The sequence below is a fragment of the Ursus maritimus genome, unplaced genomic scaffold (assembly GCF_017311325.1).
Source record: "Ursus maritimus isolate PB19 unplaced genomic scaffold, ASM1731132v1 scaffold_1, whole genome shotgun sequence".
NCBI classification, from domain to species: Eukaryota; Metazoa; Chordata; class Mammalia; order Carnivora; family Ursidae; genus Ursus; species Ursus maritimus.
Window position 1 is genome coordinate 16,216,308 of NW_024423343.1, and position 24,358 is coordinate 16,240,665.

Consider the following 24,358-nt stretch of genomic DNA (forward strand, 5'->3'; position numbering starts at 1 on the left):
TCTTATTAACTGTCTTTCTGAAATTAAGATACACTGTGGTGTTATCTGATCAAATTATTCCATCAGAAAAGCAGAGCCATCAACATGATTTATTGTGTGCCTACTATGTGCCAGACATTGTCTAGGCACTGAGGTAGGATTTGAGTTTAGTGAAACAATTCTTCTGCTTAGTGCTGACCTCTTCTATCATTATATGTTCCCAAACTGTATTTTTAACAATTTCTTAGGACTTTTAGGACATTTAGCCAGAGATCATTGTTAATCTGACTGGTTTATAATTTCTAGAGTCCAACCTTTTCGCTTTGCAAATAACAGAATGCCACCTGTCGCTTGCCACTTTTTTCCATATTCCACTCATTATCAGGGTGTCTTAAAGATTATCAACCATGAGTTCTCAATTATACCTCCAAGTGATTTTATTTTCCAGAGAGAGAACTGAATTGTACTTGAAGATGTACAGTTACTTAAAGCTGCTCTCTCTTTTCATCTCTTCCCTCGTCCTGGGGAAACTATCTGCATTCATTACCATGGTGGCCTAGCATCTAACCCAGGGCTTAGTTGCTGACTGCTTAAATTTTCAATCTTTTTTCCTTCCTTTTCCATTTTGAAAGCCTAGCTCTTCATTTCAGTGAAGAAGAAGGAAAATTAAGCTAAATAGGTCTTCTGTCTTCTCTTTTATTGTTAATATTCAAGCATCTTTCTTCAGACATGATCAACAGATCAGTCCCTTGTCCCTTTTCCAAAGGCAAAAGGCACCCCTCTTTTTTTTGTTTTATACGTGTAATTTTCATGAAGATAAGGACCCTAGATTCCAGGAGGCTCTCTTGGTTTCTAGATCTGGGTTGAGTAGAGGTTCATTTGGAGATTTTGTATACTTGTTTTCCCCTTTCGTACTATGATGCTAACTTACAAAGATGTAAAAATGTAGCCAATTAAAATGGACAATTTACAAAAATTGTCATCAGATTTCTATAGAAACAATCAATTAAATTTCCAAGGTAGGACTGATCCTTTATTTTTCCATTTTTTATTTTTTGTAGCTTCTGCAGAAGCATATTATCTCTTGGCATTAACGCATTTTATTGAAAGGACCAATAAAATATTATTAAACTCATGATTCATTCATTTAATTCCAAGCTCAATGTTTACCTCGCCACCTATATTTTGTATATGGACACTCCACAGTGGTTGACAATAGCTGTATGGTGATAAGGGTCTAATGTCGTAGGTGGAACTCTTTTGTATGATGATGCTCCAAAGTCCCAGAGGAAAAGTTCTCAATAGGTGCTTTTGAAGAAGAAGATTGATTAATTGTCACTATCTATGTTGCCAAAAGGTAAATGATTATATGTAATTGGTTGAATCTTGAAAGTTACTGTAACCTATGAGTTTAGGGTTCTGCATTTATAAATGTTACATCCACACTTAGATTGTATCTACTCATGAAATGAGAAGGCAAACTCTGAAAGAGTAATTTGACTGATTCAGTCAAAATTATCATATCAATCATTTGGGTATTTTAGGAGAAAGTTTTAAGTGCCCGAATTATGGAAATAATTACTTTATTTCTCCATTCCTTTTTACTTTGTGCATATGAAGAGATAATCTGATAGACTTTTTTTTTTCTTCTTAGAAAAGACAGCATTTAAAATTGGGAATCATCCAATATAATCGCTGAAAACCTTGCACAATTTTGCATCTGGCTTCTTTTGATAAATATTATCTTCTCATTTTTGTAGCAATTTTTCAAAAACAAAGAGCATCTTTTTCCAAAATTATTTGTCAGGATAATGCAAATTAAAAATTGGAGCATAATATTGTAGCTTCTTTCCTTATAACACGGCAAAAACAGCCTTGAATTGAATCGGATTATACTGGTTTACTTAACTCAGTTACAATCAGTAAAAACATAAAAGAAACTGGATATTGCTGTTAATTTTATTCATGTCTCAGATTTACAATAACCTCAAATTATTTTGTTTGATTTGTTTCTCCACCAATAATTTAGTTTAATTTATCCCTATACACTATCTGAATAGGTTATCAAAGTATTGAAATTTATAATTCTTTCAGGAAACGTGTCATTCCAAGATTGTCCTTATTTTTGCACCCAATGAAAGATTTTGTACAACCTGCAAGAAAATTTTCTAACCAAAAGATAGCAGTGGATTGACTAATTAAAAATGCATCCATCTGTTGGCTTGCTTGTTGCCTTGCTTTTTGAAACATGCAGCTCTAAGTGGGTTGTTTTATTTATGAAGACCCTCTAACTGTGAGAGTTATGGATTCATAAGCCTGCATTCATAAACACAATAAAGGTTAACACGGTAACAGAAGTTAACTATATGGAGCATTTCATGTCTTTCTCTCATATGGTTGAGTTTTGAATTATGTAATTTTGGAAACCACAGCTTTTTTTATGTAAACCACAAAATAGGTTTTAACTATTCTCCTTACGGAATTTTTACAGAAAATAAAAGGATTTACACCCAAAACATCCAGTTGCATGTAACCCACTGGATGCTTGCTTTGTTTATGAATAGTAGGTAATTATTTTGAAGTGATTGAATATGAAGCTTTATTCTTCCCCAAAGAAAAAGTATGAAAATTGCCAGAACTAGGATTATATTATTTTAGAGTTTAAAGGAACCATCACGGTGATCTAGATTGGAAACTGAGGCTTCCGGAGAGACGATGCTTATCCAATGTCAAACAATCCAGGATTCTTGCTTTCCAAGATGGCATTCCATTCATTGTTTGACATGTGTTTGTAGCCCCCTGGGCTAAATTGTTTGATTTCCATGGTCTGTTTTGTATATATTAAAAACAGATTCCACAGTCTACTAATTAAGATTTGGTCATCTGTGTTTGAGAGAGAGCACTTTTGACTGAGAGCTGCATTTCGATGTAAATTTCAGGTATAGGAAAAAAAGTTATGGCTCACACTTTGTAATAGTCAAGCAAAAAAGCAGTTTGTACTCGTGCAAACACATACTGCAACAGAGGAAGCCTAACATATAAATTATCTAAATATAAAAACGGATTAATCCCGGCAAGAGCTGGTACATGGGAGGAAGACAATTCATGGTGGACTCAAAGTAAGTCCAACTCTGAATTTAAGACTGATAACCAATTGAAATAGGAATCACTGGCAGAGAAGTACTTGTGAGGCTCTTTAAAAACATCTAGACAATTAAATTCAATGATAAAAATACAGCGGAATTTTAAAAAATGGCTTACCACAAATGTCTAGCACCTCAGTCACTGAACACCAAGTTGAGATACAATACTTTTAACAACAAACAATTATTTTGTGTCAGACCCTCTGTTTATGGCGGTATGTAGAATATCTCACTTCATCCCTGTAATAATCCCGAAGCAGACACTGTTATTAGCTCTTTTTTTTTATTAGCTCCATTTTACAGATGAAGAGACTGAGACTCTCACTAGGGCAGGCATTTCTCTCCTAGAATGTGATAAGCATAAAGACAATGATTGGGTTTGAGATGAGGAACAGAAAACATGAGAACTGACCTGATGCTGAACGCCAGAGGGACAGTTAGTGTCCTTTAAGTAAATGGCACCTTCTCCTGCTTTAGCTCGAAAGTGCATAATTTAAATTTGTGTCTCAGTGAAGTTAGAAGTCACACGCCATTGTTAGTCAAGGTTACTCTCAAATGGTCGGAACCTTGCATGTTGAATCTGTATGTGGGTCTACTCTGCCTTACCACGAAGACAGATTTTGTACAATGCTTAATTCTGACAATAGTTTCAAAAGGTCAACGAATTCTGAGTTACCTTTGATTCCTGAAAAAAAGTGGGAACAAGGGGAAATGATTTTAAAGCATTCGTTTCTCTAAGTCTCATTTTAATCACCAATTTGAACTTTCTAAGCCATCGAGCTTCTAAGCGCACTAACAACTAACCAGCTAAGCTATTTGTGTGTGTTGGGGTTTTATTCCTCTGTTTGTTGGGAGCAAATAATCAGCTAGCAAAAAAGCCAATGTCAGTGGCTTTTGGGGACAGCCTTCAAGCTCCTGAAATCACCAAGTTGACTGTGGAGACAATGGGGAATGTAATTAGATCCTCTGTTTACAGAAGTGGGCACATTTGTCCAATATGGTACAACATAAGGCCATTCACTTTGGTTTGGCAGCAAGCAACTAATTGTGTGAAAATCTACATCTATTCCCCAAATGGCTGTAATGAACGGGCCTCATAAAGAGAGTCAATGCAAATCTTATGGGGTCACAAAGAAGTAAAGCTTCAAAAGTTTCAGGAAAATGTTTACCATCAGCTGGCTCAATTTTATTTCATAAATTAATTACACCCTGATTTCGTTATGAATACCCGTATAGGAAAACACCCCTCCATGCACAGTATGACTACCTACTGAAATTCATCTTTTATGGTTATTATTTCCAAATTAAATACACCGAACATAAAAGGAAAAATGTATGTGTTCTATGGTGAAAAAAGAACTAAGGAGAAATTCAATATTAGGGACTTAAAAGAGAAAATCAATAACTTATTTTGAGGTTTAAAGAGGCGATTTTATACAGATGTCTATGTTTAAGGAGTTTATTTTTTTTCTTTAACACTCAACCATCCCTCCCCCAGGTCCCCATATAAATTGCTTTTATTCTGAGTTAGAAGGTGAGATGGTATTACATGAAGGCATATTCTTTAGAGATCATGAACCTCAGTGGCGTACCGAGAGTATTTCCGGGTTTGTGCGAGTTTGCGCCTACGCAGGTGCGTGTATGTGTGTGATACGTGTACAGATAATCAACAGGTACACTTTGTATTGAAATATACCAAATCAACCCAAATTGAGTTCTAAAGAACAATATTATTTTTGGCATTATCATACTAGGAAGACAATTTACTAAAAGCTTTCTTTCCATCTACAACCACGTGTAATTTATTGGGGCTTCTCAGAGCTTTAAAATATTAATTCCCAGTATTACTTCATTTGTTCTCACCAATTTCATCATTCTGAAAATTAATCAACTGTCAAAAAAGTTGAACTCTAAGTGATATTAGATTTAAATTATGCATGTGCATTTTATCGGGACCTGAGGTACAGAACATATTACAGAATTACACACAGGTACATTATCTTTGAAAAAGATCTATGTAAACTGAGAATAATCAATAATAGGGCTTTAATTTTCAAAGTTAAAGGCTGCTATCTTTGCTACTCTTCAGGTCTTTGTGTGTGCATAATATCCCAGAATTCTTTACATTTAAACTTGTTCTATGTTTTATACACGTGCCAGAGGAAGGACTGTTTTTAAAGATTAACTATGTTTAGACAAAAAAAAGAATCACAAAATTATTTTCTTGGCAATTATTAGCTTTACACTCAACAGGTTTAAGGCACTGGTGAATCAAACATTTGCCGAGCATTCCCCATGGATTTGCCAAGCATCTGTGTTCACATCCCAAATAAACTCCAGGGTTATAAAGTTATTTACTCAGGTTTATTGGCTATACTCTTGCCTGGTAGAAGAGAACCCCAATTGTTACAAGCAACAATGCTCCCAGACAGCAAAACAATTTATGCATAGGACATTAAACTAGAATATTCACATTTATATCATTCACACTTTTTTTACTTTTATATCTTCTTCCCTCCAATAAAACAAAAAATAAAAATCAGAACACAGTAAAACTTGAATGTAGTTAATACAACAAGTAAAGTACAATACATTATGACAGTATAACGTATACAATCGTTGGGTGACATGCACCTTAATTGAAACACAGACAACTATATTTCATTTCCCAAGACAAGGTGAAAATTAATCTGCTTATTTTTAGAGACTATCAGGGCTCCCAGTGGTTTTAACATAAACCTGGAACATTTTGTTTAAAGATCCTGCAGTTTTAGCGGATCAGGAAAGTAATGTCAAATTTAAGAGACTCTTTTAATCAGAATGCAGATGGCACCAAATAAAAACAAAGTAATTAAAATAAGGCCTACATCTTAATTCAGGCTGTCTTTCTAGAGATCAAAGTTTCAATTTATGCTAATGATCTATCTGACTTTTCAGGGAAGTAATCTACTGTACAAACAGAAATGTCTCCATAGTGTGGCTTCATATTATCAGATACGACCTCCTTCCAATACGAAGACATTAAATTGTACAGATGCAAGCCGCACGGAGTCATAAGCAGAACATCCCTCCAGTTACTCTCCCATTAGCAAAAACAAATATTCCCAGGCAATTTTGATGAAGAGATGTTGGTACTTACAAGTCAGCTAAGAATCAGTCAGTCCAAGAAACGGGAAGCTAGACACATGTGATCACTCACACTAGGAGAGAAACTGTCTATTCTTGGATTCCAACCCCCCCCCCCCCGCCCATAAATTGGGTGCTTTATTCTTTGTATCCGCAAGCCTTGGAATGCTGCCCTCCCGGGGTGATTTTTACATCACGTTGGTGCTGGGCTACAGATGTGGGGGTTTGGTATATGTGTTTGCATTTTTGCGTGTGTTTGAGAAAGCAGTTTCTGAAGGGCTGTGGACCTAAACTCCCCCACCGGTACCCTCCCACCCCCAGCTCTCCGAGAAGAATTGGTTATATCCCCCTACACTTTTCCATCTAAATGTGGTGCTGGGCCTCAGGAGGCCTTGGTACACAAAGCTTCTATCCAAGGCTGTCACTTGACTGACAGCAAAAAGGTTGCAGGAAGATGGACAGCTGCGTGTAGGTGGACATGGAAAAAAACAGAGAGCCGAGCAGATTCAATCGGAACACAGCAAGAGGAAGGTTCTAAATCACAGGCCTGTCCAGTCTTAGAAGGCTTTAGGAGCTTTAAAACCAGCTAATCTTATTTTTAATCGAAGCCAGGTTTTTAAAACAGCACCCAGGTTTATAAGTAAATCTGTAACACATATATACATATTGTAAAGTGGCACAAGAAGTCTATTGCTAAAGACAACTGTAAGTGGAAAGGCCCAAAGCATCCTAAATTTTCTTATTAGCTTTGCGGTGATTTCTGCATTTGCGAATTAAGTTCTGTGAGTAACTTAACCAGGGTGGCCTGCTAAGCAGTATGGGTCCAAGAAGGCATTTATCAAAGTACTTTAAATGATAACAATCGGACTGAAAACTATAAAAGTTTCAGATGAGAACATAATGAGACACAGAGAGGAAATGGGGCCCAGCTTTACTGAGCTGAAGTCAACTGACCATTTAATGGAACAGACTTGATTAATATCCTGCCAATGTTCAATTACCTCTGATAGGTGTCTAATGCAATATAAATAGGCAGGTTGAAGTTGCAGCAATGGGACCTTACTCTTAAAGTTAATGTATGTTGGAATCTCTCTCATAATCACCTGTGCATGTTTTGATTCAAATTGGTTTTAATTCAGAGCTGCAAGAGATAAAGGTGGCATACTTAAAAGTGATGACATATAAAAAATGACGATATGTATTAATTATCCCACATGTTAATCCTGAATATCAGAGTGAAGCATCAAATCTCAGGCGATAAACCCTATCATATTTACAATGTACTGATGTTCTATACAGAAGATCTATTCCAAATTGGCACCAACTCCATCCCCAATCCAGCTAGAGATGGTTAAGGGTGCTGTTTTCAGAAAGCTGCTTGCATACAGAGTCACCATTTTATTTTATTTTATTTTATTTTTTTTAAAGATTTTCTTTATTTATTCGACAGAGATAGAGACAGCCAGCGAGAGAGGAAACACAAGCAGCGGGAGTGGGAGAGGAAGAAGCAGGCTCATAGCCGAGGAGCCTGATGTGGGGCTCGATCCCATAACACCGGGATCACGCTCTAAGCCGAAGGTAGACGCTTAACCGCTGTGCCACCCAGGCGCCCCTGAATTGATAGACTTTAAATGCCACTTTCAGCCAAATGATCTGTTACTAACTGAATTCTTTTACCTCCCTACTTCAAATAACTCGTTGTTTGCCTGAATTCACACCAGTTCATTTGTGCACATAGTCAAGGTCTAAGAAAAAGTGATTCTACGTATAACTTAGTGGAAGATAGTATATGTTTTCCTGCATCGTATAGCACGTTATGCATACACTCCTGGATTAGCATTTTTTTATAGAAATTCTTCATTTTTTTTCCACGTCATACATTCAGAATGCTCCCCCAATAACACTAGTTCTAACTAAACAATGTTCATGAATCTCACTTTGGTATTTCTTTATAGAGGGACTTTATTTATGTTCAATTGATTTCAATAAGGTTTCATTAATTTACAATGTAAGCCAAGTAGTACGTGATCCAGGAAGGGGTGTCCTTAGGTTTCTCAGGGTTTTGACTGAGGTTCCTCTTAGCCTCTTTGATTGGAGTCAAGAGACATCATCTTTTGCAGAGAAAAGGCTTTTCCTATTTACTACATGGCACAAATGATTAGGTTACAGAAATAATATATAAATGTAATTTCCAAAGTAACATTTCCACTGTAAATACACTTATAAGTTACCATTATTTAAACAAGCATTTACAGGACATATGTTGTACACAAGGAAATACATTATCTGTCATTTTAGACATCGTTAGAATATTCGGAGAGCTTTTGAAATTACAAAACAAGTGCTTGGGACATAAAGACTTGCTAAATGCTTTAGGCCACTATGGGGAAAAGAAAAGTTAGGTTTCCCAAACTTACATTCTCATTACACATTAAATCGGAAAGTATGTTCATGGTTATGTTCTTTTTCTTACAGCCTTTCATTGAGATTACACATTGTTTATCAGGAAAAAAAAAAAGAGGGTTCTTGCAATTCTATAAATTAGTTCTCAGGGCTCCTGGGTGGCACAGCGGTTAAGCGTCTGCCTTCGGCTCAGGGCGTAATCCCAGCGTTATGGGATCGAGCCCCACATCAGGCTCCTCCGCTGGGAGCCTGCTTCTTCCTCTCCCACTCCCCCTGCTTGTGTTCCCTCTCTCGCTGGCTGTCTCTATCTCTGTCAAATAAATAAATAAAATCTTTAAAATAAATAAATAAATAAATAAATTAGTTCTCTAACCAGATAATTATTTCTCTTCTAAAAATGGCTAAAAAAGTTGTACCAGTTTGTTTTTCACATATACATTATAAAATATTAGTTTTTCATTATAAAACAACTATCATTCCAAAAGTTTTTTTAAAGGTCATAAATCAATATGGCTATTAAATAGTAAAGTATTTAATCGCCGTAACTTGAAGCCTTATGTTGGTATTCTGAGTTAGAGCAAGTGAACAGTATTTTATAGGTGTCGTATTGAAGGGTTCCAAGTAAACAGCATTTTCTTTCATGCCTACGAAATAAAATAGTTTCAATATTTAACTCATGTTCCCAATGCAGCCAAGACACAGATGCAAATGACCTCCTTCAAATTCTCTTGAAGAAAGGTCCATTGTCTCTACAAAATGTTTAGTTTTGGGGGTCTAGAGTTGCCCCAGGCCTGAGCTGAGTGTCTTCCTCTCTCTCTAGCTCCCTCTTGACGGCCCCAAGGATGACAGAATGTTCCCGATGATTTCTGCTCAGCCCCCACATCCCCGGGGGGGTAGGTGTCATGCATGGTCAGGGCTGAGAAGAAACTTTTGACACATTAAACATGTGGTGTTTGGTATACAGTAGGAGCTTGACAAATGTTTGCTAGAACTGAATTGAAACTCAGGTACAAAGCCAAAGTTTTAGAAAAGCCTTCTTCCTGGAGAACTCTTTGTCCTTTTCCATCTCAGTGACTCGGGAAGGCTTTTTTCCTGTGTCTTGCCCTCACTCTTCTGACTCGTCAGGACCTGAGCTCTGTGGCCATTTTTCTGCTCAGTTGTCAAGGGCTAGCAAGAGTCCTGCTTCTTATTTGCACCAGAAATAGCATCAAAGTCTGGACATCAAAGGATGAAGTCTCCAAAAAGTTTTTCTGGAAGCTTTAGGAGGCTCACCAAACGTTGTTTCAGGTTAACAATATTTCAGGTGGCTTCGGGTCAGGAGTGTCTTCCTGACCAAGGTAACTATGTCATTCAACAGACAGAGCTTTGGTCATTCCTGACCACCAACATTTTGATTTAGCTGTGGGATTTTGGGTTCTCTGCACCTTGTTTCACTTAATCGTTTTTTGAAACTATTAAATTTGGAGATAAGTACTACCTCCAGGTTCAAATCCAACTGTACCATCTAGGGATATGAGTTGAGGGTAAGCTGTGACAAATCAGCAATGAAAGAAGGGAAGAATTTGGAATTTACTTCCCTCCTGACTCTAGGAGTTGGTAAAATAAAGCATCCTCCTCTCATGGGGCACAAGACATAAATCCCAGTGCCCAGTTTCCTCGTGGAAAGGAAGCTTCAAGCTCAACACACGATTTCTCACTTAATAACATTCAATTATTGATATGAAATTGGTGATATTAAATGATTAATACTAAGCGATTAACTGTTACATAGTTATTAGTGGAATATTATTTGAGAGTGATAACTTCCTACCACGTGCCAGGCACGACACCAGGTGCTCTACAAAATTCATTCAAGTTTTAGAAGAATCACGTAACTACAATTCACACATGAGGAAACCATATCTCAGAGAGGTTAAATAACTCACCCAAAGACACACAGCTGGTAAAAGACCAGCTAGATGTCTGTCTTGAAATCCCTGCTCCTGGCAATGGTAGAGTCCTTGCAGTACTGTTGGGGTTCCATTCATTGATAACAAGACTTATGTCCAGGGAAGTCCAGCTAAACTCACTCAAAAAATCGAGCAGAGTGTTCAGGAAAAGGCAGTGTGGATTCGTCCTCTTGTTGTTATCCTGGTCTTTCAAGAATTCTGTCATTGCTTACTTGTCCACAGGTCAAAGGTCCTCTTCTCACCACTTTGGTGAAACTGGCCCTCCACTGAGAGGCAGAAACTCTCGGATACTTGGTGCTATTTTAAAATTAAATAGATCTCTGAAAATCAACCTTAATTCAACTTAGCATTTAGGATGTACTTGGAAGCCCGGTCTTTGTGGTAGGCACTGTACGCAAAGGAAAAAAAACCTATCCAAATTTTTGAGATATTGGATTACTATTTTCATTAAGCTTATAAGCGCATATATTTTGACACATCTCTTAAGGGATTCAAAATAGTCTCGAATTCTCACAGCATTTAGGGTGTTTTACTCTGGAGTCAAGCTAATTTATTTTATTTCTTTTTTTAATGAGATTTTATTTATTTATTTGAGAGAGAGAGTGAGCCAGAGAGAGCACAAGCTGGGGGCGGGGCAGAGGAAGAGGGAGAAGCAGGCTCCCCGTTAAGCAGGGAGCCAGATGTGGGACTCGATCCCAGGATGCTGGGATCATGACCTGAGCTGAAGGCAGATGCTTAACTGACGGAGCCACGCTAATTTATTTTAAAAGAAGGTGGTTTTAGGTACTTTTTGAGATTATGGGATTCTATTGTATGCTCATGACACCAGTGAGTTATTGATGTGTTGTAAATTCTCTCAAATGCTTGGAAATTCTTAGGTGTTTTCCAGTAAAGTGGGGGTGGGGGAGTTCTACACTGACGATGGACTGGCCGCCATCTTTATTTTTTCACTTTGCCCTGTTTTGGAGAGGAACCATGCCTATTAGGTCAGAGAACTTTTCCTCTAGATAGTTACAGTGGACAGAATTTTCAGTAGTTCATTTCTGATATTCATCTCAGAAATTCTTTAAAGAGGAAGTTACAGTTCAGTTTTCCAAGTTCGCATTTCTTGCCTTTTGGTTCTCCAGGTTATTGTGTTGCTTTGGGTTCTGAAAAGGAAAATGGGAAGCAAAAAGGGGGAGTCACTGAATGTACCCTAGCCAATGAAGCCTTGCTCTCAGGCCGCTGTGGCTGCAAAGACTTTAATATTCAGCGTGCATATCCCAGGAGGGGAAACATGGTACATGTTCTAGAAATTTCACTGTTTTTAAGGAGGCGGGCAGTCAATTTCCCATTCCACCACATACAACTCAAACACGTGCAGAGAGGGAACCTGTACCTATTGTTTTAAAATTGTTTTAGACAGAATTCAAATTGCTCTTTCCTCTCCCCAGTCGTTGTGCCAAATGACGGGGACCAATATTTCATCGTCTTTTCCGATAAAGCTCAGGAAAGACACACGAAAGAAGCTAGAAGTGAATCCCTTAAAGGGACTTAGTGCAGTTACTTAAATAATTGATACATACACATACATATAAATCCCCCCCCCGTGTGAGTTCCCCCCTTTTTACTTGTGTGAAAACAGTAGCTACAATAACTGAAATCCACCTCCTCAGACTGTGACATTTTAGGAAGTCTTTCGCTGAGAAGCCAAAATACTTGGGGCTCCCCGCACAAGCTGTCCCCCAGGCCACCGGACTCACACAGCTACAGCTCAGCCTGGCCAAGTGCTCTCTAATCAAAGTTGCCGGGTTTCGGGTTTGCTAGGGTGCGGCTCTCCAGCCACGCAGGAGGCACGATGGGCTGCGGGGACCAAGGACCTGAAACCGTGGCCCCGATCCACTCTCTCCTCTACACCGCCCTACCCCTCTTGTTTTATCTAGGATCCCCCACCCCCACCCCCCACGTCGGGACAGCGGCTACTCAGGCAGCCCTGGGGATGTTGACTATGAGTTTCTCCTTGAAACCCGTTCTGGTTCCATTTTCTGTAACCCAGCTGGCTAGAAGCACGACTCTTGGGTTCTCTGCACCACCGCCCGCCACTCCCCGCAGGAGTGGCTAGGGTGTGCGGGTCGTGGGAGGGCGGATGAAAAGATGCCCCAGGGACACCTTCGCTCTGCGGGTTGCGGGTTGCAGCCTTTGTCCGCTCGCCCTTCGTCAGGGGCCGCTCACTCCCCCGTCTAGCCGGCAGGTGGCGCGGTTGCCTCACGATGAGCCGCCCCAGGAGCGGGAAAGGAGCTTCCTCTCCCCGCGGTCGCCCACCCGCTGGGATCCTGGCTCCGGAGAAAAACCCGGTCCTACCCTGGAGGGAGAGAGAGGAGGGGCGGCCTGGGGTGGGGGGGAGGGAAGGGGGAGGCCAAGTCAGGAATCAGGCCCCTTTCAACGTCGGGAGAAACGCTCCGAGGAGCGTCCGGTGTCGGTCCCCGGGACTCCAGCAGCGTTACAGTCGCCGGGCAGCGCTCAGGTGGCTGCTCCCGCAGCCGGGACATCTGGGGACAGACCAAGGCCCAGTGGGGCCTACGTCCTTGGAGGTTGACAGTGACACTCTCGAAGCCTGGGTGGGGGCAGCTACGAGGATTTCTGCCGCTTCTGCCGTCCGCCACCGCGCCCGGTGCGCGGAGAGCGGTCTCCAGCAGCGCCCGGGAGCCGTCGGAGCGCAGAGCTGCAGCAACCGCGCTGGGCAGCCTCCGAGTCCGCACCTGAGGGGTCTGGGCAGCAGCAGGTATCCCCGCTCCCGCTTTACGCCCTTCGCTTCTGCCCCGGCGCCCGGGATTGACCAGGCCAGGTTCCTGCGACGACCCCCGGGAAACACGCAGTCGGTTCCCTGCAGCTCAGGCCGGGCCTTGTCGGGGAGTCTTGGCGCGATGGGAAGTCCTGTCCCGGGGCCTGGGAAAGACGCGCTGCGTGAACGCGAGGTGCAACCAGAGTGCTCTTCTCCGTTGCTAGAAAGTCACTGGTTCCGTCTCTGGAGACGGTGACTGAGGCTTCCCTCCTGCCGGGAGCTGCCCTGGACTTTGGGGACCGATTAGGTCCCTGCTCTCCAGGCAGCTGGGGAGCCAGGGAAGAAAGACCTAATCAAACCACAGAACTCCCCCAAAGAGCGTTTCATTTGGAGATGCGCCATCAAGACACAAACAGGGCAAGGTAGCTGAGGGAGGCAGAGGCTGTGCGCCAGCTCGGGCGCGCGAGACGCCAACGCTTCGACCCTCAGAAAAGAGCAACAGCAAAGAGGCAGGTCAACTTTATACTTATTTTATTGCAGTAAAAGAACCTTTTCCTCCATCTCAAATCGCCCGTGGCCAGGGGGGGGGGTGGTGAGGGGGTTGCCAATCTTCCTCGGATTCCCCCCAGTCAATTCAGTCTTCGAAGCTCCTTCCGCTGCCCAAGGGCTGGACCCCTGTGGTGAGGTCCGGGGACCACGCCGTCTCCCTCTGGCGGGGGCGGGAACCCCGCAGAGCTGTGCCCCAGAGGCCAGGGGAGACGGCGCGCCCCACAGAGCCCGGAGGGGGCGGGGCCTAGGGGCGGGCTCTGCTCAGTGGGGCGGGGCGGGGCCGTCCCGTCTGCGCCACTATTGGCCGCGGGCGCCGGACTGGCGGGTGAACGTCACGGGCTGGGCCCACCCCTTTGGCAATGTCTTCAGCCTGCTGCACTCCTAACTTAAGCATTTATTCCACTGGGATAGAAGCGGCAGGAGCAGCGTTGGCACCGACGAACCATGGCTGGGATTTTCTATTTCGTCCTCTTTTCGTTTCTCTTTGGGATTTGCGACGCTGTCACCGGTTCCAGGGTGTACCCCGCAAATGAAGGTAAGAACGAGGCGGTCCTTCTGCGGTCCCGGGCAGAGAGGTGGATCTGCGGGTGAATGGTCCCCGGGACTGCGAAGCCGGAGATTATGAGGGGATCCCGGCGTGAGCGGTGCGCCCCGATTCCGGAGAAGGGGGCCGGAACGAGGGTATCCGCGAAGGGGAGTGGGGAAGCTTCCGGGCAGCCTTCCCCGGAGGTGACCGTGCATTCGGCAGGGCTACCCAAGTTTGTAGCAAAAGGACAAAGTTTATCAGCATCCTCCGGCGAGGCCAGCTCCGGGCGCCCCAGGGGATACACGAGAGCCAACGCCAGGATTAAAAAATACATACATATATATATATTTGGACCTAGCTCTCCCTACCACAGCTCCCAACCCAGCCCCGGTCAAGGGGGGGAACGGAAGCCTGGAGCTAAGTGAGTGCTTGGTGCTCCCGGGTTCATGCGAAAGCCTTGGAGCTCAGGTTTCTGCAAAGTTTCCCGAGCCCTGGGCTTCCTGGGACCCGGCTGCGGGGCCTCAGCCGCACAGCGGTCGTGGCGCCCCTCGCAGGTCGCCAGTGACCTGGTTTCTGTAGCACCCGGCGTCTCCCCGCCGAGCCGCGCGCTCCGGGTGTGCGAACGCCGGCCTACGGGGCCCCACTCTCTTCTGATCACCCCGCAGACCTGGGGACCCGCTGCCAAGTTGAACGTAGTAGTTGTTGCTTTTTGTCCCCAGAACTATACACTTGGTTAGTTTGGATGGAACGCGCGGACCGACCGGACCCTTCTGGGTGCTGTTTTCTGCGCCTCTGTTCGGAAGTGCTAGAAAGATTGTGTGTGGTGTTTCTGTGTAGAGGAGGCGCGTGTTGATCATTTAGTTTCTGATGATCTCAGAGAAAGGCGAATTGAATGTGTGTGTGTGTGTGTGTGTGTGTGTGTGTGAATCTGTGTATGTACGCGCGCGCGCAAATGCTTGTATGTGGGTGCGCGGGTGCCCGCGTGGACGCGGACGATTGTGTGCCTGCCTATGCGTGAGTGCCCTGATTGTGTGCGCCTGTGTTCGGTGCTGCTTGTGCCCAAGTCAGCGTGCATGTAGCCTTGCACCCCTCTCGTCGAGTCTTTCACAGCAGCCCCCCCGCCCCGCTCCCTCCCCTATTCATCTATCCATCCATCCATCTATTCAGGCGTCCATCTCTCCAGAATCCGTCCATGCATCCCTGCGCAATCTATCATTTTCCCTGTTCCGAAGGAGGGAGCCAAAAACCAACTTAGCCTTGGCTGGGCAGCCGGTACCCGGAGCTCGCCAGACGGAGGCTGGGAGAGATTCACACACCTGCCGGCAGACACTGGGAGGAAAGGGGCGCTCTCCCACCCCCTTGATCCCTTCCTTCTAACTGGCTTCTGGTGCCACCTCGGTCGCTGCGGTCCCTCGGTCCCCAGGGTCATTTCTTTTAGTGGAATCATGGATCTCGATTTCTCCTGACTACTTCGCACACTTGTTAGGACGTCCCTCAAGACCTCTCTGGTACCAGACTTAACGGAGATTTTTTTTTTCTTTTCCTTTCTTTCTTCTTTTCTTTCCTTTTTTCCCCCCTCCCCTTTCTTGCCTTTTCTTTTGGAAGGAAAACTTGGGAGCGTTAGACAAAAACGGTGTTGATGGAGCTGTAGGCTGATATGGAACGAAGGGGGGGTGTCTCCCCCCCTCCGGCCCCTCCTCCCCCCTAAAAATTAATTCATTTTGTTGCTTTTTATTCCCGTCACGTTTCCTTTTCTCCCTTTTACCCTCCCTTTCTACTCCCTCCCTTTTTTTGTAAATTGGGTCTTATTGTTCCCTTTGTGTCCCTAATCCACCTTACATAAATCCAAATGGATGTAGCGGGCTTTTCTCTAGGGACCGAGAAGAGGGAATGAGGAGAGGGGGGCGCAACTCCGGGCGGGAGCAACCCAGGGAAGGCTCTACATTTTAAAATAATTAAGAGACCCTAGGAATTCAGGATCCCCGGGAAAACCAGGAGAAAGCGGCTGTTTTTAACTCCTTTGGCTTGGGCATGAAATGAGGGAAGGTGGGCAGAATTTAGGGGCCTAGCGGTGAGATGGAGAGTCTGAGTGCCCAGGAGCAAGGATGAGGGCTCCCCATTCCCACCCCTCCCCCAGCCTAAAGAGCCAGCCTCACTGATCAAATTAATAACCCAGTGGTTCCTTTGAGATGGGCCTTTCGACCCCCAGGCCTGCAGATGTCGGTGGGAAAGGGAATGTGGAGAGGTTAGGAATCCATTATGTCCTTTTCAGTGTCCTCGGTGCCTAGGACAGTTCCAGCCTGGGTGGGGGATAGCAGCTCTGTAGCTGTCCTCCCTGTTCCCTGAGCTCTGACACCCACGCTTAGATGCAGCACTAACACGAAATCTGTTAGGCAGCACTCCTTCACCTAAAATTCAAACCAGTGATTTCCTCCTAAGCTGAGGACTGAGTCTCTGGTTGGCCTCCAAAAGACCTGGGGAAGAGAATATTCCAGTGTGTTGGCATTCTAAGAGAATTCTACAGGTCTGCCATTACCAGTTTCTAAAACTTTGATATTTAAAAAAAAGCAACAGAAACCACATCCAGGGCCTCTTTATTTGGTGGGGGAGGGAAAAAAGAAATTGTAGAGGAGAGAGCCTTTTCATGACCCTTTGAGTACTCTCTGTTAGAATTCACTTGTGGTTCTGTCACCATGATGATGAGTTATGTGGTCATCTGAAACTTGCAAAAACAAATAACTCTCGTAGATACCAGACAGAGATGAATGCTGATTTTGCTCTGGCGTGTAACTGCCCTACATAGATATATTTATTTTTTGAATTGTACTTGAGATTCTCTATTCATCCTTTTTAGAAAATGAATCAGCTCAGTCCTGGGATGGAATTTTAAATGCTAAGCAAGTTAAATAAATAAGAACGTGCAGATTTAAAGAGGGGAGAAGATCAAGTAAGTAATGATTATTTACATAAGTGAGACCGAGTTTAGTTTTGATCAGAGTTGGATATGCACACCCCCAGCACATATGGAAACGCTCAGGCAAATGGTTTTTGTAGTATTGGCTTTTTGTGCAATTGGAAATTAATCCATTTTTCTTTGTTTTCTTGCAGTTACCTTATTGGATTCCAGATCTGTTCAGGGAGAACTTGGGTGGATAGCAAGCCCTCTGGAAGGAGGGGTAAGTTCCGAGTTGCTCTCTGATCCAGAGGGTAAAAAGGAGTGATTAGCAACTTTCTGAGAGTCCTAATGGCTTGATTCTTGTTGATTGTGGTGAGGGGGTCAGATTTCCGCCGTGGCCTATGAAGTGAATTACGCTTTGTTGGAGAAATCCTATACTCCCTTTGGATAGCTCTGTCATGGAAGAACTAGAAACCAAAAGGGCAGAAAGGGGTTTCAAAATTAGGAGATTGGTGGAGGCATAGACTTAGATGCCTATTTAAAACTAAAATACCGACAAGAAATACGATCCAAGGACCAAATTAGAATGTGTGCCTATTACTGTGATGGCCGTGAAGACCTGACAGGGTTAATTTCAGAACAATTGTTCTGTTTCCAGATGAGGAAAATGAATAAATAAAGATACCAGGGGAGAGAACATTTCTGATTGTACCGGGCACAAGTTTAGTTCCCTGCACAGGCAGTGGAGGGGGGGGTCCGGTGCATCCTCACCTCTCACAACCTTAAATCTCCCAACCTTAATCAACTGCAGCTCTCTTGCACACCGAGAGGAACCCCTATGAACTTGTGCCAGGGGCGCAGTGTGTATACAGAAAACCCGCAAGCTTTAGTACTGTTGGTGCTGAATGTAAAAAAGTTTTTAAGTATTTGGAATCTTGAGTCTTTGGGAAAGGGGAAGCTAGAATAGAAAGTTTGAGAGCCCATCACTGTTCATCTCTTCTGAAATGTGCCATCACGGCCTCCTCCTCAAGATTCAGAGAATACAGGTCAGTGGCCATGTTCTCCCCCACCGCCCTTCGTAACAAGTCAGAGTGAATCGGCTTTGGAAAGAAATCAGAATAACATGTTACTCTGACTCCTGCCAAATTTAAGGAACTTTCAGATCCTTTAAAAATCAAGATCATTCTGCCTTTATATGCTGGATGATCTATGAACGAATCAGTTGATTAAGTGCAATGGAGGTGAAAGACACAGGGAAAACTGTAATACCAGCACCCAGTACAGTGCTTCGCCCCTGTCTGCGGAATCAACAATAAGGGATCAGAACAGTAAAGATGCACAGGAACTGTTACAAAAGAGGAAGGGTTTTAAAAATAAGGCAAGAAAGTTGTCATAAAGATGGAGAATGTTAGGCCGTCTTTTTCCAAAACACGTCTTGTGATCCGTGTGAAATTAAATGGAGATTTGCCTTGCCTTCCTGTTTTTCTGCCTGAACTTGACTGCAGTTGGTTGGATCTCTGCTGAAAAATTCTAGTCGGCCCTCAAAACCATTTTTTACAGGGAGCGAGAGTGATTGGCAGGCCTCTGGCGGTGTAGACAGGCTGTATTCACTGCTGATTGCAGGCAATTGCCCTCGTCCTTTGAATGCGAAGAAAGGTACAGCTTTATCTCGTGAGAGTCAGACTCTTGTTAATCCTATACCCTGGAAAGGTCACTGATTCAGGGAGGCTTTCCCAGGCTACACCAGGATGTAAAGCTCTGTAGGTCCAATGTATTAGAACTGCCAGCAACATTGAAGATGGAAGGCATCAGTACTTTAAAAATTTAATGAGTCTTATTTTTCTTATTTCTTACTGCCTGCTTTCAAGTTTGAAGGGAGAATGCGTCCAGTATGATTTGGGACCTCTTTAAAAGCAGGGAATGACACATTTTTGAGTACAGTCTATAGTCTATCTAGTTTCTGGAAAGCTTTTACTGCAATTTAATATGCTGTAGACATCCCATATCCCGCACTGACCTCCAAACTGCTGAAAGAACACCTGCTCACTTTTTCTAAACACAAAACTTCTTTCGTCTTGAGGTCTCTTAAAATAATACCATGCATAGATAGCTGATTGTGTCCAACCCAGAACTTTCCTGTGGACTGAATGTAGACGCAGAAGGTAGCATCTTTCTTTCCTTAAATATGATGGCTGTAACATTTTAGGGACTCACTGTGAGGGGTGAGAAATGAAACGTTATTTATATATAATACAGTTAGTCATTCCAAAATATATAGTAGCCATTGAGAAATTATGTGCCAGATTATAAAGTTTCATTAATCTGTAGATCTTGTAATTAAAGAAGACTTTTTCTCGTTTAGAATGAAGGGATGAATTAGATTATCTGAAAGTGTGGATAGATTGGCTTTAAAAAGTTCTTTCTAGCCGAAGATAAAAACACATTTGTGTCTTTTGGTGATTTTCTGAAATTTCTACTTAGAGTTAGGATGGTTCACATCTTTCTTGGCTGGAAACTTGGGGTCATGGTTTTGTCAATAAATAATGATATTTATTTGTTGTTATTGTTGCTTTTAAAGAGAAAAAAGAGAATTTACTTGACAATACCACAAAGTAAAATATGAAATACAGTCAGAGACAACTCGCTGTTCTCTGTTTTTCTGTAAGAACAACTAAGAACATAAGAATAATAGGAAGTAATGGCTCCTAATGGCAACATTGTACCAAAAAACCTAATTTCTTGGCAGCGTTCATTTAAAGGAGTATATTGAGTTTCTGATGCTGATTGTAAAATACAAAAACTAAGGGGAGATTTGTCATTGTTTTGGCAAATTGATCAATGTGTTTAGACAATTAAGTTCAGGCTGGAAAATTCACATTAGACCCAAACTCTCCTGTATGAACTCGGTGGAGATATCCCTGTGTGCTTCCATTTACATTGATAAATGTGTTTTTCCATATTCCCTTTGTTCTGAGATGAGAAGCATGCTGAGTAGGGGTTTTTTTGAAGGTGGAGATCTATTTTTGGATTTACATGAATTTCCCCCAAATAAGTAAATTACTGGTGATTTATTGCTTAGCGGATAAAAAGAAATTTTAATCACCACAGGGCACTTATCCCTCCCAGTTCCAACTTTCATAATGGTAGCAGATGAAAGGGATACAGAATTTTATGCAGTATGGCCCTTCACGTAGTAACGTTTCCATCCATTAATAGTTTTCCAATGCACAGATGGAAAACCCGTTAAAAGATACATTATGGTTCTATGTACTTCATTGGATTGAATGGAGCTTTAAGTGGAGCTATTACAGAATATGAATTTTTTTAAACTATCTTTTTTCTTCTAATTATATTCAGGTGTTAGATACTTAAACTGATTTATACCAGATCTATATAAGTGCATTACTGTAGATACTTATGAAGAATTGGAGGCTGCCTAGGAGATTTAGAGGAGCCCCCCAAACAATCTTGCTGCTTTTAGGATTATTTTTAAAAGCTGTGTCAAGAGAGAGAGTTTTTACTACTCCAGTCACAGTGAGTTCAGATTGTCCCACAGTGAAAATCTTTATGTTAGGAAAGAGATCGTAAAGAAAACCCTACCATCCTCCTCTAATTTTCTTGGGCTTTCAATCATAAATACCACCTACTATTTTATTTTCGATATCCACAAATGATTTAGAAGCAAAGCATGTGTTGCGTCCTCGTTTACTTACGGGTATATGTTTTAAAAATAATATACAGACTTTGAATACGTTGCTCTGGAAAAGTGTTTCATTGTTATAAATGACAGTGGATTTGAGAAATCCAACCATAAAGTTTACTCTCTGTCTTCTCAGGATTACCAAAACCAGAAGAGTGAGATTTTCTTTACCCCTTTAAAGAACAGTGACAGTGCCAAAAAAAAAAAAAAAAAAAAATTGACTTTTTTTTAGGTATTAGAGAGCAAAGTTCTGACAGGAGCACCACTAATTAGCTGATAATTGTCTTCCTTTGGCAAGCTTCTTTCTTCCTGCTCTTAATTTGCAGGTCTCTGCTCAGTTGTTGAAACAGTGCACATACTAGTTTTTCATTTATGAGTAAATTTGAACTGTTGGCACTTGAAATTGTAGCTGTTGTAATAGGTGAATCTGAGGTTGTTAGACCACCACAAGGAACTGCTGGGAACTCAGAAGCAACAGATCTCGGCAGGCCTCTGGATTTTAGGCAAAAGAAGGAAACAACCACAAAACCAAACCAAACCAGACCCCCAAAACACCACATTTTCAATAAAATATTGTCTTATCTCCCATAAGATGTTTTGTTAGTGAGGGTTGGTTCTCAGTCATTTTCTTCCTCCCTGAAACAAAAATTGTCACTGTCCTGGAAGGGTACAGTAGAATTGACAAGTCACTGTATGATGACATTTTGTAATGGATACATTTCCTTTGGATCTTTGCAGTGGGAGGAAGTGAGTATAATGGATGAAAAAAATACACCAATCCGAACCTACCAAGTGTGCAACGTGATGGAACCCAACCAGAATAACTGGCTACGAACTGATTGGATCACCCGAGAGGGGGCCCAGAGGGTGTATATTGAGATCAAGTTCACCTTGAGAGACTGCAACAGTCTTCCAGGTGTCATGGGGACTTGCAAGGAGACGTTTAACCTTTACTACTACGAATCAGACAACGACAAAGAGCGTTTTATCCGAGAGAGCCAGTTTGCCAAGATTGACACCATTGCGGCCGACGAGAGCTTCACCCAAGTGGACATTGGTGACAGAATCATGAAGCTGAACACCGAGATCCGGGATGTAGGGCCACTGAGCAAAAAGGGGTTTTATCTGGCTTTTCAGGATGTGGGGGCCTGCATTGCCCTGGTCTCAGTCCGTGTGTTCTATAAGAAGTGTCCGCTCACCGTTCGCAATCTGGCCCAGTTTCCAGACACCATCACAGGGGCTGATACATCTTCCCTGGTGGAAGTTCGAGGCTCCTGTGTCAACAACTCAGAAGAGAAGGATGTGCCAAAAATGTACTGTGGGGCAGATGGTGAATGGCTGGTACCCATTGGCAACTGCCTATGCAATGCTGGGCATGAAGAGCGGAATGGAGAATGCCAAGGTAAGGAGAGCCATATTGTACTTTTCATTAGGGCTTAGTGCACGTAATTAAATCAGAGATGAGACTAAATGGAGTAAAGCCAGTAATTAGCAGCCCCTGTGGGATGTGGTGGGACAGAGGGGTCTAATGAGTGAGTGCTATGGCTCCAGGTGGCAAGGCTAAGACGGTTCTAATACTGACAAAATAAATGACGCTGTGTAATCAGCAGAAGACCAAACACATTTGCTAACAGGCACTTAGATCTCCACCGGCTTGATGTGCCCTCTGAAATGTAAATGAACGAGCTGAAGAAACAGACTTGATTGCTCCTTCCTTAAAGAGGGCAGACACATTTTTGAACCCCAGTTTTCCCTGGCTGGAAACCTGGTACCATGGCGAAGATGGTAAATATCTCTTGTGGTGTGTATATATGGACATGAACGACTTAAATGTGAAATGAGGACTCTATTCTTGCAAATCCCGCCGGCTGATGAAAATCGAGCTGTGTAAAAAAAGTACCGTTTTTCCTGCCTCATGGACCAGTGTAGACGTGGCCAAACGAAGTGGAGTGACGGAGTTTCAAGGGCATTCTGTTCCACTGAGCACCCATTGATAAGGTCTTCTAGTGACATTAATCTTGATGAAAGACCTCTTGATTTCCCTGAGGAGGTGATAAAAAGCTAGTGAGAGTCTTACTTGATCTGGGTGGTCAGAGGCCCTAGTAAATTGCCATCCATTTTGGTTATTGAGTTTTTGAAGAAATCTAGACTTTTGTGTCATGTTAATTACTACTTATCACATTACTGAGGTGATTTTTTTCTTTCTTCCCTGTAGTTCAGTGTATGCAATTCTTTCCTCCCTTGTTTCTCCTTTCTGGGGAGTTGCTAAATACTTTCCTTTGGAGCAGCTTTGCTTCCGAGCAAGAGATGAGAAGAGTTCGTATTTACATGGATTGCTTGTGTTGTGTGTGGATTGAGGCTTAAAAAAAAATCAGTTATCCCAGGGTTGTTATTTTCGCTTGGTGTTTATTTTTAGTGCTTATCAATAGTTGGCTGCTGCCAGTCTTACTATGGTTATGGCTAAACAGGGTAACTCTGATCCCGACTATGGGACAGACCCGATTAATCTTTTCTCAGGTTGATTGTTGAACTGTAGACTGATTGCCACATGGTTCGTCTGATTTGGTGATTAAAGACCCCGAAATAACCGACTGCCACACAATTTGTCTGGCATTTCAACCATCTTAATGACAGGGCGGGATTCACTGTGGGACAATCCACTGGACTGACTGGAAATCAACAGTTATAACCTGAAGAAAGTTGCATTTTTGGTAATTTCATGTCATAGGTTATGCATTTTTCCCTTTTATAGTTTATACGCTTTTAAAGTGTCATTCCTGATTTGCTAGTTAATTCCAGGAGTAGCTAACAGGGAATGTTGTAAATTCATTGCAGATGAAACAATAAAGGCGGGCTACCTTTTCTGTTGACTCAGAGTAAAAAAGGTGAACCTGTAAATTTGAAAATTTTAACATTTGAATGTAAGGCTGTTTTTTTGTTGTTGTTTGCGAAGATTAATTTCTTGATCATTGTGTTAGCTCTTGACTTAGTAACTACTGCATAAGCTGTACAGAATTGAAACTCTGAAACATTCTGGTATGAGTACTGGAACGTAGGTGAGTGCGTTGTTATTGGCACCTAAATCGCAATCATCATAGCAGGTACAGCGACAGGAACGGGGCGATGACACTGCACCATATTTTAGAGTAAATTATTCTGCCTTTTCCATCTTTGTAAGGGAGGACTTGCACGTCTTCACATGTCAAGATTCTTATATGTATTTAAAAAAAGAACACTATTGTCTCCCATTTCCTTCCTGCTCTGGCATTAGTCTATCTCTGTATCTAATGTCATTGATTTTCAATTTTTGCAGAGCCCACTAACTC

The 24,358-nt window shown here is 42.5% G+C and overlaps 1 protein-coding gene across 1 annotated transcript in view; it reads left to right on the plus strand.

The window, feature by feature from the left end:
* The first annotated feature begins 14,354 nt into the window (after window positions 1-14,354).
* EPHA4 (EPH receptor A4) overlaps window positions 14,355-24,358 on the plus strand; it is a 142,122-nt gene continuing 132,118 nt past the window's right edge. The window contains exons 1-3 of the mRNA XM_008690419.1: window positions 14,355-14,445; window positions 17,545-17,612; window positions 21,771-22,434. Coding sequence (XP_008688641.1) covers window positions 14,355-14,445; window positions 17,545-17,612; window positions 21,771-22,434 — 823 coding nt within the window. The remainder of the gene's footprint in view (window positions 14,446-17,544; window positions 17,613-21,770; window positions 22,435-24,358) is intronic.